This window comes from Zootoca vivipara, chromosome 8, assembly GCF_965207765.1.
Source record: "Zootoca vivipara chromosome 8, rZooViv2.hap1.1, whole genome shotgun sequence".
In the NCBI taxonomy this organism is placed as follows: domain Eukaryota; kingdom Metazoa; phylum Chordata; class Lepidosauria; order Squamata; family Lacertidae; genus Zootoca; species Zootoca vivipara.
In genome coordinates this window covers 7076806-7093185 of record NC_142591.1, presented here as the reverse complement: position 1 = coordinate 7093185, position 16380 = coordinate 7076806, and the positions used below count along the sequence as shown (strand labels likewise).

At 40.4% G+C, this 16380-nt stretch overlaps 1 protein-coding gene across 5 annotated transcripts in view; it reads left to right on the top strand.

Moving 5' to 3' along the window:
* The window catches only part of AKAP11 (A-kinase anchoring protein 11), a 41066-nt gene that overhangs the window by 14485 nt on the left and 10201 nt on the right, over positions 1–16380 (top strand). For 3 of the 5 annotated variants that reach the window (XM_088676075.1, XM_088676073.1, XM_088676074.1), the window contains exons 7-8: positions 432–5064; positions 12207–12362. In XM_088676075.1, the coding sequence (XP_088532201.1) occupies positions 432–5064; positions 12207–12362 (4789 nt within the window). The remainder of the gene's footprint in view (positions 1–431; positions 5065–12206; positions 12363–16380) is intronic. The other 2 variants (XM_088676077.1, XM_088676076.1) reach the window with 1 other exon arrangement.

Sequence of the window (16380 nt, the reverse complement as noted above, 5' to 3'; positions counted from 1 at the left end):
TGTCTCCGGTACTGCCCCCATTGGCCAGGTAAATAAAGGGAAGCGGGGGTTGGGGGATCGGGTCATTTTGGACATGGGAAATGCTGGTCAAGAATAAAAACAAGAATTCTTATGTGGCCATGATTTATGCTTGCTTCATACTTGAGGTGGGCTTTTCCAAGCCTTCAGAGTTCTTCTTTGAGCCCAACTTGGGAGAATTTCACTGACAATTCTACTTCTTATCCTGTTCATATTTTCTTGGGAAATGAACCCTGTTGAATGAAATTAGTCTTACTTTTGAGTAAACATGAATAGGATTGTGCTGCCCAATCTTTGATCAGACCAAAATTCAAGTACATTTTATGCTATTAACCTATTTCTGCTACAACTGCAATCTTTTACTTTCAGATGTACTGTATGTTAACTGTTCCTTTCCCTCCCTGTTGGCACAGGCCAAGTTACACCTGAGAAACTTCAAGATGCTGCTTTGCAGACCATCTCTCTTCAACGTTTGGAATCTATTGATCCAAAGTTTAATTTTCTGCATCGGAAGCCATCTGTCAAGTCATCAGCTTCTCTAGTTAACATCTTGGAATTAAAAGAATTGTCGTCTTCTGTAAGAAATTCTGTCACAACTTCTGTTTCGGATCCTTGGCTGCAGAGGAGTTTCTTCAGGCCACAGAATTCTTCTGATCAGAATGTTAACGTTTTATGTAAAACACTGTTTTCTTCTTCTCCTGCTGAATCATCAGAGTCAGATTGCTCTAGCCCAAGCCCTATTATTTTCTTAGATGAAGAAGGGTATCAGAGAAGCCTGAAGGCAAAACTTCAGCTACCAAAAATCCCAGTAATGAAAGATGGCATAGAGGATTCAGACTCTGAAGTAAGTGAATTTTTCGATAGCTTTGACCAATTTGATGAACAAGAACAAACACTGGAGAGTGGTTGTAAACATTCTAGGGGTCCTGTCCTTCAACATCCATCTCATATGAAAATGATTTCACATAAAAGGCCACGCTCTGCAACCACTGCAATGAATCCTCGAAAGTTCAAGTTTGATCATCCCACTCTTCCAGCTAATGTGAGGAAGCCAACTCCTCGCAAACCAGAATCTCCATATAGCAACCTCTTGGATGTTCCTGATTCCCCCCGGCCATTGAGAACATCAGGGGATGACAGTGGAGGCTTGTTCAGCCCTATCAGATCTTCAGCTTTCAGTCCATTAGGCAGCTGTCTTTCAACAGAGTGTCCTTGTCAGTTGGGTGTCAGTAGAGATGCCATTAACCAAAAGCACAATCTAGTTTGTCACACATACTCAGATTTTGCAAATAATATTTCCTTTGAAATCTTAGGTTCGGTCTTTAATTCCAGATCTCCATCATCATGTAGATGCACACAGGAATTTTCTAACAGTAATAGGATTGTCTCAAAAGAAGAAACAGTCCAGTCGGCAAAAACCCAAGGGGAAACTTCTGGAAAAGAATTAGATAACAAACAAAAATCTAAATGCAAATCACTAATGATTAAAGACCACATCCAGAAATTTGCATCAGAGCTTGTTGAGAAGAGTTTTGGCAGTGCTTTTAAAGATCTTCAGAAAGGTGTTTCTTCATGTACTAATGCACTCTGTCACTTGGCTGCAAAAGTGACTTCTTCAATCTTTCAAATGGCTTTTTATGAGATTGGGAGGCAGCAAGCTTTTTCACTGAAGAAGAAAGCTATTAATGGACTAGCAGGCTTTTGGGTGAGTGAAGCGTTAACAGGTGCTTTAAAAGAGCTACATTCTGTAAAGCAACAAATATTTACCAACACAGTTGCAAAATTTGCAGCAAACTTGGCTGAGGAACTAATTTTTGAGGGGATCATGGAAGTGTGCCAGTTTTCACACCCATCAACTCCTACAACTTTCCAGAACACGTCCTTCCATTATGATGATAAAGTTATACAGTCATATTCCAAAGACTTGTCTGAGTCGGTTATTCAGGAAGCTTTTATTGAGTTATCACAGGTTGAGGTGGCATTTACGACACAAGCAGCAATTAGTATTTCCACGGAAAATATAAAGTGCATAGGTGCAGAAAGTAGTTTGGAGTCAACACAGGCCTCCAATGCTTCCTCTGAGTTTCAGGATCAAGAGCCAGTAGCCTTGAATTCAATACAGGAATTCAGGGAGGAATATACAGTCCATAAAGCTTTGTTCTGTACTTCTGGCATTGCAAGTTCAATCCCGGTGCCCTTAGCTGGAAGCATACTTTGTCAAAATCAGATTTTATTTAATGACATACAGGTAAGGAAACATTCAGCATCAACAGGCAGTCTGAAATTTTATAAAAAATCAGCAGAGCGGTGTTGTGCAACACAAAAAAGACAAGATGAAGTGACATCAGTTAGAAATGTTTACTTGATGACAGATAACATTCAGAACAGTGAATATAATGCACATATTGTATGTACACAAAGTGACTCTAAGCAAGCAAATAGCCCTGAAGTCAGTAAATTTTCAGACTTCGCAACTAGGATGCCAAGCGTCAGTAATTTTTCTGGAACAATGGTAGATATGATTGTAACTGAGGCATATGAAGCAGTAACCTCTTCCAAGACATCCAAAAATGCAGAACAATACACAGAAATACTAAAATTGGATAAAATGTCATATTTGCCATGCATTGGTGAAGATCCCTGTGAGAATATGTTTGCAAATTATTTAGCCAAGCGAATAGTGAAGCAGTCTGTAGATGAAACTAAATCTGCATGTTCTGTTACCGGTGAGAAATTAGCATACTGTGTGGGATTGGGAACCAGTAAAAAAAGCAATAGGAAAGAATTGCATAGTGCAATAAAACAATCGGAAACAAACAAAAGTATTCCAGTAATTGTAGGGCAGCAGCAGATGCCCTTGAACAGCTCATCTAAATTTCATGTATCGCCAATTTACTCTAATAGGTGTCTGCTTTCAGGGTCTAAAGATGGCATCCAGGGAAAAAAGAGACATGTGGGTTGCAGGAATTCCACATCCACGCCATCTCCTTGTTCTGCAATGACTTTTGTGAAACCTGCTGAAGAATTTCCAGATGCAGAAAGCTGTTCAGCAAAATCCTCAAGCAATCCACTGGGGAAACACAACACATACAAATCAGCAGGGCACCATGCACTTTGCTCTACATTTGGTCCTGAAAGAACTTTTCCTAGCATTAATACCTTCACTTCTGTGGCAACTAACTGTGAAGATGCATTTCAGATGGAAGACAAATTGGGTATCAGAGATGAAACTCCTTGTGTCCTACCAGACACACCTCCACCAACACCTTTATTAGCAACCCAAACGAGTTCAGAGTGGAATTTAAGAAAGCTATCAAAGAAACTGAAAGGTGAACTAGCAAAGGAGTTTGCACCCGCGACGCCCCCTTCTACCCCTTACCGATCAGAAACCGGTGGAGTATATGAAAATGAACGTCATGACTTAGAAAAGGAAGAGTTCGTGTTGAAACTGATGCGGTCTCTCTCTGAGGAAGTTGAAAGCAGCGAAGAGGAAGAGCATTGGCCTGTAGCTTTGGATGAGAGAACGAAAACATCAGGAAGGTCAACAGAATATGCCGATCATCTAGCCACTCACATAATTGCTGTGGCAACCGAAATGGCTGCTTCACATTTAGATTATAAAGCGGTTCAAATGGAGAATAATAAATGCGTTCAAATAAGTGCAGAAAATAAAAGATGTGGGCATCGTGGATTTGTGAATTTTTCAGAAGCCAACCTACATTCGTTGTTGGTTTATGCTGGTAATATGGCTGGAAAGGTCATTAGTGAAGCTCAGAAAATAGTTGAATCCAAACATTGCACGCTTCTAAGGCTGAAGCAAGTGAACTGCTGGGCAGATGGCGTTCGTCCTAAAAGAAACACTCATAAATGCTGGTCCAAAGACATTAGGTGTCCCTGGGCAGACCAGGGGTCTCGAGAGACAGACTCTTCTATACTCTATCTACCCCAGCACCCAGAAGCTCCAGGTCTGACTTCCAAATATCCAAGTTGTGAGAGTGTAACTGATGAATACGCAGATCACATCATTCGTATTCTAAAAAGAGAAGGTGGCCACAATGAACTGATAATGGATCAGTTTGCCAGTAGACTTGCTTACAGATCTATAAAATATGGAATGCAGGAAGCTGCTGGGAAACTCGGGAAGAAGTATAAAAGTAAAATAGCTCCCTCCGAGGGATCAAAGGTAAACAGTAAGGCTGATCCTGGTGTGGATGGAAAGAAACAGAAAAAATGTAACATTTGTCATTTGGGGCAACAAGCCTTTGGAAACAAATGTAGCACACACAGAACTGAATGTACAAAGTTACTAGATTTTTCAGAATCCCTTGCTTATAGCATAACATCTGATGCCAGAAGAAAAATGAGAGGAGCTTGTCTGTCAAAATCTTTAACTGATCCCTGTTTGTATAAAAAATCTAAGAATGATAAAGTCACTGATCTTAAAACAACATTTTCTAAAGCACTTTCTCCTTTCTGTTGCAAACAAAAGCTTTATCATAGTACAGGCAGTTTAAATGAACCTACCTACAGAAATGGCATTATTCATGCCGTTGAACAGTATGCTAGGAAGGTAGTAGATGACACTTTAGAAGCTAGCTTGGAATCTGCTATGCTGCAAACCACTGAAAACTGGACAAATGGAGATAGAACAACACATGCAGAAAAGTTGTCTCCATTTTCTGCAACAGCCTGCAGATACTGTAGTATGAAGGAGCATCAATACTGTACTGGAAGTTCATCTTTGCAGCTGACTCGGCAAGAACTCCACTCTCAAGTTAATCAGATTCCCAGAATAAGTGGAAGCTGTCCTAAATCTCGCATTCTTCACCTGGATATTCCAAAAATTCATATTAATATGGATGAGAAGGTAGTATTTGCTGAAAATGTGGTTGCTACAGTTTTTGGCAAAGCAGAAAGGCAGCTTAGCAACACAAGTTTGGCAGCGGATAGTGGAATTGGCCAGGATGGAGTCAGCTTTGCTGAAAGCCTTACTACAGAAATAATGACTTCCTGTATGACAAACATTAGCCCACCTGCCAACATAAGGTAAAGTTAAATTATTTTATATTGCTTTTAATATATGTAAGGTGCTGAAAACTATGCATTTTTCAGTATTAATAAAATATTAATTTATGCAAGAAAGTCATAAGAACGTAGCTTTTCGTTTTGTGATAAAGCTTAAAAACAAGGGCATTTAATAGTATTGCCATGGAAAGTAATTGTTTACTGTGTTCATGAAGGGTGCTAGGATTTAAGTAAATTTAAAATGCAGAGTATAAGCTTAAAGAGTATTTGTCGTCTTTCAGGTTTGGCAAACTTTTTGTTTCCCGTTTTTTACTCTAACATAAATGTAGAAGCCATTGTGAATCATAAATGGTAGAAGATAAAACATCACTTATTTCTGCTAAGTCACATCCAGGTTTGGATAATCTTTTAGGTGGCGGCGGAGAGATACATGAAGCATCAAATTAAAGCACCGAACATGTAGTTATGTAGAAAATAGTATTGCTGAGCTAATCATAAATCCTAATAAATTTGATCAAAGAAAATCCTGCGTTAAACAGAAACTGATTTTGAAACTTCCGTAAGTGTTGGCTGTGGAGGTTGAAATGACCCTTCCTTGGTTATGTGAATACTGTTGAAGCTGTTTCCCTTATTCTTGCTTCCAAATGTATCATTAAAATAGCACAGTTGGGTATATGTTGTTGGTTTGTCCATTAATAGTACAGCTTAGGAACTTCAGTAGAATCCACTTTTGTGCTTTAGTTGTTGTATGGGTCCTACGATTCCCATAGTAGGAGAAATACTTTCTTAGAAGACAAGCCAATGTGTCCAGTGCTCTGCATGCGCATGTGTTGATTTATAGTTGCAATCTACTGATTAAAGAAAAAGCATCTTGTTTTACACCAGGCAAAAACATTCCTCTTCTCTCGGGCCTTTGGCTAATTAAACTATTGGGGGGTGTATTATTTTTGTTTGTTACTATGTTATGATATCTATAGAGAGAAGAGTGTGTATACTGCCCTGTGATCCTTGGATAAAGGACAATATAGAAATTTAATTACCGTATTTACTCGAGTCTAATGTGCCATTGAATCTAACACTCACCTAAATTTTCAGAACCTTGAAACCAAAAAAATGTATTTGATGGCAAATGTAAATGTGCCATCGAATCTAATGCACACCTTAATTTTCAAAATGTAATTTGGCCAAAAAAGGTGAGGATTAGATTTGAGTAAATACGGTGATTAATTAATTAATAATTTCTGTCTTTTGACCAGACAGTAGTCAAAAGGAAGTGAGGTTGGTCACTTGCAAGGGCATATCAGCAAGGTCAGTAGCACCGCACCACTTGTTAGAAATGATTCTGGAGGTTTAGCAAAATGTTTGATTTTCTATTTCAAATGCAGGCATATTTGATCTTATTGAAATAATTTGTGTGTGTGTTTCTGTATGTATTTATTTTATTTGTGCACCACTGTTTTATCACATGTGATCCCAGGGTGGTTTATAAACATAGCTACTTACACATAACTATAAAAACACAGTATAAAAAATTTAAACCAGATTAAAATAAAATAGTCATACCACAGGCAGGAATTTCCCAGTTGCAGGTGACCAAAACCCAATCAGCCACCCCCAAAAAGCTTGGGTATAAATATATGAATTCAGCTGGTGCCAAATACCATAACAAGGTACCTCAGGCCGTGGTGGGGAACTGGATCTCAACTTCCTTCTGTCCCTGGAGACAGATGAGTAGGGTTGCCTACCTGTCTCATTTCCATGACATCAGGTGAACTACATCCTTTTGCAGACCAGCTTCAATTCAAGTCAGTCTGCAAAGGAACAACATTTATTTGCCTGTGCAGTTCAATCTCATTTTTAAAAATAATTTTTATTAAGAATTTTCAACATAAAATACAATGAAAGCCAAACTAATCTAAAGAAGATAAATAGGAAAGAAGCCAGACTATGCAAAAGAAGAGAATAAAGGAAGAGGAGAGAAAGAAGAGAGAATAAATACCAGACACTCTATCACAATTATATCTTAATCCTTATTCCACACACAGAAAAGTCAATCCTCCCCACTTTCGCCTGGGAGCTTCCCCTTCTTCCCCCAGGCTCCCACCCTCAGAGATCATTTCACCTTCCATCTGTCACCTTAGTGTGTATCTTCATTAATCCACGATAGGAAACTTCAATAAACAAAGCATAAATATAGATAAAATAGATAGAGAACAAAATCATAGATCATAGAAAAGGAAGATAAAAAAAGAAATAAAGAGGAAGAAAAAGAGGATATTTCAATTCTCTGTCCGCCAATTATGTATATGACAATTATTCAAGGTATTCAGAGTATGCTTTCCAAGTAATCTCTAGCTGTTTTAGTGTCCAGCTTTCTCTCAGTCTGCTAGGTGTTGTTTTCTCAGTCTTCACTCCCAGGCATCTCAGGTCCACCTTTTTTCACTCAAAATGTCCAAAAGTAACTCTTCAATTATTATTGTCATAAAGTGTCCAAAATAGCCCTTCTCTAGTCTAATATGATGGATTTCTCCCCATGGGTTCTGACACATTTTTATGGTGTAGTAGTCCATGCTTATTTGCTTGTTATGTCTTCATTCATTCGTACTCATTTCCCTATATCCCAGTCCCATTTCCTGCTGTCCAAGCTTCATCCTGGTTTAAAGAAAAAAGAAAAAGCCTCCACATACACACTTCAATTCTGGCAAAAGAAATGCAAGTAGGCAATAAGAGATGCTTAAAATTTTTTGAGAAGCATGTTGCTGAAACATAAGGGTCAACAGCAAAAGGTTATTTAAATACATTACTAGCAGAAGACCAGCTGGGTAGGCAAATGGACCTTAGGATGACAAGAGTACCTTGGGTGTGCTAACAGAGGATAAGGAGTTTGCAGAGATGACAAATGAATTGTTTGCATCTGTATTCACAGTGGAAGATATGATGTAGATCACAGTGGAAGATATGATGTAGTGCCTGAACTAACTTCCATAGGTGGAGAGTCTGAAGAACTGATGCAAACAGTGGTGACAAAAGAGTTACAGACTTTATAGACAAAATTTGTTGTTGTTGTTTAGTCGTTTAGTCGTGTCCGACTCTTCGTGACCCCATGGACCATAGCACGCCAGGCACTCCTGTCTTCCACTGCCTCCCGCAGTTTGGTCAAACTCATGTTCGTAGCTTTATTTTATAGACAAAATATAAATGACAAATTGATGAGTCCAGATAGCATCCACCCAATAGTTATGCAATAACTCAAATGGGAAATTGCTGAATGTCTAAGAAAAATACGTGTCTTCTTCCTAAGACCAGTACCTAAAGACTGGGAAGTAACACATTATTTTATTTTTAAAGGGGGGATTCAGGGGATATCCTGGAAAGTACAGGCCAGTTAGCTTAACATCTGTTCCAGGAAAAGTAGTGGAAAGCACCGCCAAAGATAAAAAATACCAAGCATATAGAAGAAATGTGCTATGAGAGGTCTTTTGAGAGTATCAACAAAGCATACAGATAGAGATCATTTTACTGACGTTCGGTACCCTTTGACAAAGTATGCCATATAAGCAGTCACAGAATAAGAGGAGAGGTCTTCTTGTGGATCAGGAACTCATTAGTTATTGTTATTGTTATTATTTTATTTATTTATTTTTGGGTTTATATACCACTTTTCTGCCAAGGCACCCAAGACGGTTTGCAATTTAAACACTAAAGCAATAAGAATATATAATCCAAAGGTGGACAGTCCTCTCATGCCAACAGTTAGTTGATGGTATGTGTGGTTCCTGAGCTGGGCGCCATCGTGTCAGGACATGGAGGTCTTCAGCAGCCCCCAGGGAAGGTGGGGGTGGGCACGCATGGAGAGAGCTGCCACTACAGTTCTCTTGGTTCATTGGAGATGATGTCATTTGCGCTCCCTGACCTGGACTCATCAGACTAAAAGCCCATCTAGTCCAGCATCTTGTTCCCACAGTGAGCTACCAGATGCCTCAGGGAAGCCCACAGGACTCTTGCACTCATATTCCTCAACATGATACCTTTGTTCCTGTCATTCCTCCTGCAGACTCACTGCTCTGTATCAAGATACAGAAGTGGAGGAGTGAGTTAAGAAACAGGAAGCAGAGAGTAGGAATGAAAGGACAATTCTCAGTATGGAGGGATGTAGAAAGTGGAGTTCTAAAATCAATGAATCAACAACAAGGGAGTCCAAGGTGGATGGGAGTTTCTTAAAGGTGAAATAAAGACTCCAGTGCAGACAATTTCAATAAGAAAGAAAAGTGGAAGGCATCTAATATGGAAACCTGTATGGCTACATAAGGATCTTACAGATAAGCTGAGATTTAAGAAGGATATGTATAGGAAATGGAAGAGATCGGAAACCATGAAGGAGGAGAATGCGTGAATAGCCAACAGTTGCAGAGGTGAATGTCAGGCGGGCTAAAGCTCAGAATGAGCTTAGTCTTGCAAGAGATGTTAAAAAGTTTCTTTGACTATGTTCAGATCAAGAGGAAGAACAAGCATGAGGTAGGTCCTCTGTGTAGAAGATGGAGAAATGCTACTAGGTGACAGAGGGAAGGCAGAACTGCTCAACCCTTACTTTGCCTCTTGTCTTCACTCAAAAGGAAAGCAGTGCCCAGCCTAGTGATAAGAATAAACAAGGCAAGGAGGGACCTGCTGCCCAAGATAGGAATAGAGGTGGTAGGAGAACACCTAGCTTCTTTAAACAAATTCAAATATTCAGAGCCTGATGAGCTGCACCCAAAAGTACTAAAGGAGCTTGCAGATGTAACCTCAGAGCCTCTGTCTATAATATTCAAAAATTATTGGAGAACAGGTGAGTTCCTTGCAGACTGGAGGTAGGCAAATGTTGTCCTCATCTTCAAAAAGGAGAAAAAAGAAGACCCAGGTAACTCCCGACTGGTGAGCTTGACATCGATACCAGAAAAGATAATAGAACAGATAATTCAACAGTCTGTGAGAACTTAGAAAAGGATGCTGTGATTACTAAAACCCAGCATGGATTTCTCAAAAACAAGTCATACCAAAAAAATCTCATTTCCCCCCCCCTTTGTTTATTGAGTTACAAGCTTGGTGGATCAGGGGATCCATATGCTGTGGACATAGTGTAACTTGATTTAAGTACTTGATTTCAACACAGTCCCCCATGATACTCTAACAAGGAAGCTGGTAAAATGTGGGTTGGACAAGTCAACTGTTAGGTGGATTTGTAGCTGGTTGACTGACCAAACCCAAAGAATACTCACTAATGGTTCCTCGTCCTCCTGGAAAAACATTACAAGTGGGGTGCTGCAAGGTTCTGCCTGGGCCCATTGTTGTTCATTGTCTTTATAAATGACTTGGACAAAGCAATTGATTGGATGCTTATCAAATTTGCAGACGACACCAAACTGGGAGGGGTAGCTAATGCCGCAGAAGATGGAATTGGGATACAAGGTGACCTTAACTGATTGGACGAATTGGGCTCAAACTAACAAAATAAATCTCAATAGGAACATGTTAGGTTCTGCATTTAGGCAACTGTGCAAATATAAGATGCGGGGCACCGTCTGATTCTATGAATCATAGAATTGTAGAGTTGGAAGGGATCCTGAGGGTCATCTAGTCCAATCCCCTGCAATGCAGGAATCTCAAATCATCCCTGACAGATGGCCACCTAATCTCTGCTTTAAAACCCTCAAGAAAGGAGAGTCTACAACCTTCCAAGGGAGTCTTTTCCACTGTCAAATAGCTCTTACAAATCTCCTTTCTTGTAACTTGAAGCCATTGGTTTGACTCCAACCCTCTGGAGCAGGAGAAAACAAGCTTGCTCCATTTTCTGTGTGGCAGAAGATATTGGAAGATGGTTGTTGTATCTCCTCTCAATCCCCTCTTCTCCAGGCTAAACATAACCCACTCCCTCAACCATTCCTCATAAGGCTTGGTTTCCAGACCCTTGAACATCTTGGTTGCCCTCCTATGCACACACATTCTGGCTTGCCAATATTCTTCTTAAATTGTGGTGCCCAGAACAGGACACAGGACTCCAGGTGGGGACTGACCAAGGCAGAATAGAGGGATATGATGACTTCTCTTGATCTGGATACTAGACCTAGAATCATAGAATTGTGGAGTTGGAAGGGCCGAAAGGCATCATCTAGTCCAGTGTTTCTCAACTTTGGGTCCCCAGATGTTTTGGGCCACAACTCCCATGATCCCTAGCTCACAGGACCAGTGGTCAGGGATGATGGGAGTCGTAGGCCAAAAACATCTGGGGGCCCAAGTTTGAGAAAGGCTGATCTAGTCCAACCCTGTGCAATACAGGGATCTTTTTGTTTCTGTGGATATAGCCTAGAATAGCATCATCTTTTTTGTTGCTGCCATCACACTGTTATGTCCTCTGATTGTTTGAATCATTAGTGCAAATTTCAAAGACATGGCGCTGCAGAACTGTGGGCAACTCACTCCGAAGCAATATTGGACCTGAAAGTGAACAAGCTTGCAGGGGCAATAGAGGGAGCAGAGAGGGAAAAGACAAGTGCAGGGCAGGGCAGGCTGTTGGTCCTCTTTTCTGAGAAAGTGTCACGCTCAGAGTAGCAGTTTAAAACTAGAAGAACCAAACGAGCATTTTGAAACTAGCTGGCAGAAGATGCTTTGTTAGGCAACTATTCAGTGTTACAGTCTGATCCTGTGCATTCTAAATGAGAAGTAAGTCTTGCTGAATTTAATGGAGCTTGCTCTGTGTAAATATGCATAGGATTGCAGACGAGGAAGAATAATGCGACGAAGAGTCAAAGTTTATAGTCAAGATTTTAGAATGGATGGCAGCTGAAGCTACATTTGTAATTGGAATGGAGCAGATTCCCCCCTCCCTTTTTAATGCCTACCTTTCCTACATTTTCTACAAACTGAAGGTAGTTGATTTAGGTCTTGATGCATTTTTTAAGCAGTTGGCAGGGGAAAGTTTGTCAAGGAGCTCCTTGCTCAGAGGAAAAAAGGTCTCCTGCAGCTTTGTTTGTGAGGCCCCAGCATCACATTTCCGTTTCAAATCTTAATCAGCACATCCACATTCCCCCAGTGGGGGGAACAGTAGGGGGCGGCAGAAAGCCAAACTGGGAGCGCCATGGAACTATATGCAACACAATAGTGATCCTATCATTTTAATCTTTATCTAGCTCTGTGGGAAAAGAAGGGTTTAATTCTGCTGAATCCATAGTCAGCCAGCAGATGAGTCTCAGCACTGGTGACGACAGCACTGGCAGCTGGTCCAACCTGAGTTTTGAAGATGAGCATCCTGATGAGAATAGCAGCTTTCTCCACCTCAGTGATAGGTAACTAAAATACCTTTTGTACATGCTCACAGCCTTAATGATACGGTTTATCCTTCAGCCCTGCATTTTTTTTTAAAAGTTTCAGTTTTTGCTTGAATTCAGCTTTGGGAGAATACTATTTTCAATAGTCAAAAAGTTAAAACACAAGTCATAAGCAAATGAAACTTTAAACACCATTATGTAAAAAGAAATCTTAAATCAAGCAATTCTTGCCCTTGGGAGCAACCACGGTAATCTTGGTGTTATAAGGGGAAATTAACCTTACATTAAAATTTCACACATGGTTACTGTAATTAAATCACAGTATACAAGTGTGACTTCTGAAAATTCCTCAAAATATTATTTGTATGGGATGTGACTCGGTCAGAGTTAAACATTGTAAATAATATAATGTATGGCTTAAATAAGATGTGCCTGTGCAGGAGCAAAACATAAACTCACTGCAAGAATCTCAACGCAGATCAAACGAGGCAATGGAGACTTATTGTTGACTGGAGTGGTAGAACTACTGTGATAAGAAGAGATCTACATGACACAATTGTTTTAATTCCATTTCTTCATCTATTTCCCCATCATTTCTCAACCCGATCAGTGGAAAACTCAGCCAGTTTTCTGCAGCCTGTAACTTTGGCATTTTCCATCCTGACATTTAGTGCCCATCCACAACATCCGACTTCCCAAATATCAGATGAATCATTCTGTAGGCATTTTAAAGGGTACTAATTTTACAAGCAACTTTTAAAAAGAGAACACATCTTTAGTGGAAGGTCCAGCTGCATTTCTCCTACTTGTAACTCATGTTGGCTTGGCATTTCCAGGCAGGGGCGCCCTTACAATATTTTCTGGGCCCAGCATGCTATATGTGGATTGGGACCCCCATTTCCTTTGCAGTCAATGACAAAGTTAGATAAAATTTGCAAATGCAAGTTTGCATCCTCTTTGTGGCTGGGGTGGAGGCCCCAAAAATAAATTGGGCAAAACACAAGTAATACTACTACTACTAGTAGTAGTAGTAACACTAATATTAATTTATTTATATGCCACCCATCTGTCTAGGTTGCCCCAGCTACTCTGGGCGGCTTCCAGCAATTTATTAAACCACAGGTTTAGAAATAAGGTGTCTGACAGACAGAATGTAAACAGATGAAGCTTTCCCCACAATTGTATTTCCATATAATCAAAGGCTTAACCTGCATTTCTGCCTGCCAGACTACTGTTAAAGACACAAGAGCTCTACTTCCCCCCACAATGCAACTCTTAAACCATAGAAAAACTCAGGTTTCATCTGCTGTAAAGCAGTTACCTAACAGAAAGTCTTTTCTCTATGGATCTTGGGCTGTCAATATTGCGTTCTAGGGATGGGGAACAGGTAGCCCTCCTGGTGCTGCTGGGGTTCCTTGAGCCCCAGCCAACAGGGCCAGGGGTCTGGTGATGGGAGTTGTAGCCCAGGAAGATCTGCAGGGCCACAAACACCCAGCCATATTTGGTGGAAGAACGCTTGTGGTAGGTACTTCAGATGGAATGAAGATGCCAAAGAGTGATTTAAAATTTTGCGCAGCCCAGGTTCAGATGCTCCTGCCGGTTAAATTCAATTGCAAACTGCTAAAGCAAGCAGTATATTCTAAGGCGGTGGTTCTCAACTGGTGGTCTGTGTAACCCACCTAAGAAGGGGTGGGCTCTGTGGCACCATTCACATAACAAAAACTACCATAGAGAGAACAACATTTTCAAAAGCAGGCATTCCATGGCTTAGCTGTTGAAAAACAGGGTCTGCAGTACTTAGCTTACTGAGAACCACTGTTCTAAGGGCATCTTTTGTGTTTTATAACATTTATTTATTTATTTAAGGTATTTATTATGCCACTTTTCAGGCAGTCGACGCAGAGCAGTTTACAAAAGATAGCAGTGTGGGTTTTTTAAACGTTGCAATACATTTCAAATGCAGGCGTATGTTAAAGCAAAAGCTGGAACTGCTTCTTCTCTGCTCCCCTCAGGGCAATATGGGCTTTCAGAATTGTGTGCAGTGGCAACTGGCGGCAGAAGGGGCCCTGCTGGGAACTAGATGGTGGCAGCTCAGCAAAGTCCCCCCCCCCTCTTTCTCAGGGAGTGAGATGGTCCTTCGGGGATGGCAGTTGAGGGAGGGAGCGAGGAGGCTAAAATACTGAATTTTTGCATTGCTGTAACATGCCCTGAGACCTTATGGTGAAGGATGGGTAAAAATGTTTATAAATCAGAATAACAACAACTCTTAATATTATCATCAGCACATAACAAACAATAACACCCCCTCTCTTGAGCAAAAAAGGATTTAAGCCTTTGATATCAATATACCAATTTGTTTATACCAGCAATGACAACACAACCCAGGAATGCCCCTATTTTCCTCCATGGGGGGGGGGGGGAGAAGCAATCACTTCTCCCCCATTTTGCTGCTACAATAATTTCCCTGATAAGCCAAGAGGCTGGATGACAACACTGGACTTCACCACAGAGTTTTCATATACAATTTTTTCTCCGCCCCCACTTTAGTATAGCTACTCTGGGTTGCTCAGTCACAATGCCCCCCTCTATATGCAATATGGATATAGTAATGACGGGCTTTATTTGCATTTGTAGGGTAATTTATTTCCCCCCCCAATGAAATTAAACCTGAGTTAGACCATGAACTCCTCCTGTCTATGCTGCTCCTCTTTGCCTTTGGGTTGGTACCACAGCTACCCGGTCACAGCTACACTAAAGTCCTGGATTTCTCAATTATTTTCCCAGAACACTGTTGCAAGATGAAAGAGCAGCTTCAAAATGAATCAGACAGTCCTTTCTTTATTGTCTGGAGAAGGAACTTCCTGGGTTATTTTGAAGCTATTTGCTGTCCTTTCCTGGTGCATGTGTGACTAAATCAGGGACATCTCTGATTTCACGTTTTGGCTAAAAACACTGAAGGCTCATTTCTAACAAAGCAATTAACTAGAATAGTGCCTGCACATTAACAACTCATAATAAGCTATCTTTGGAGTATACAAACATAAAATTTAACCATTTCTTAAATATACACTCGAAAGAACAAACAAACCTGACCAGTGAAAGACAAAGGGTTATTGTGGGTTAGTTATCTGTGAGTGACAGTTTTCATAACCAAGTGTGACCATTCAGATATGAGCTGGTGCTGAGGATGACTTAGATCAGTATTTCTCAAGCTTTTTAAACGGTTAGGTAACATAAACCTCCCACACACCTCTTCAAACCTGGCTCCTGTAATTATTTTATTTGAATTTTTAATTGGATTGAATTTTTGTGACTTTTTTCTCACACTATCCACATTTTTTTTAAAAAAAACAACAACACTCCCATCCTGCCTGAGATCTTCATATGCCCCCGATTGAGAAACACTGATTTAGATTCTATAAAGAAATGTTGTCAACAGTAGATACCTGGCATACAACTTGATGTTGATATAGTGCTCATGAAGTTTTTCCTTGCAAGCTCAAGCAGTATGGACTGATGGAGGCTCCGTTAGAGAATGGGATGACGAAATGTGTCTCTAGTCCAAAGACAAATGATACAGCATCTGATATAGCAGATCTGAGTCTAATCAGTTCCTAGATAGGAGACTGCCTGGGAGCCTGGAGTTCTTTAATTCCAGTTACAACTAAATGGCACCAACTTTACTGCGGAGTCTAATATCATTTCTGAGCACTTACACTTGTGCCACAAGATACATTTCTGGCCTTCTTCTCACTGTCTGTAGGTTGTTTGGATTGATTGGTTTGTGGACTGATGGCCTCTGAAAGTTGGACGTTTCTTGTTGAGGAGATGAACTAGATTCATAACTGGGCTCAGGAAGGCATTCAGCCTGTGATTCTGTGCACCTCTGCCTTTCGTCCCATGCTTAGATTTAATGACTTTCTGATTTGATCCAACTATAGTTTGACATTATGTCTGACCTAAGAAACTATTGTTTCTGTGAGCCCTCCAAACCAGGATTTCAGATCACAGTTGGATCTTGTTTTGCAATCTCTGA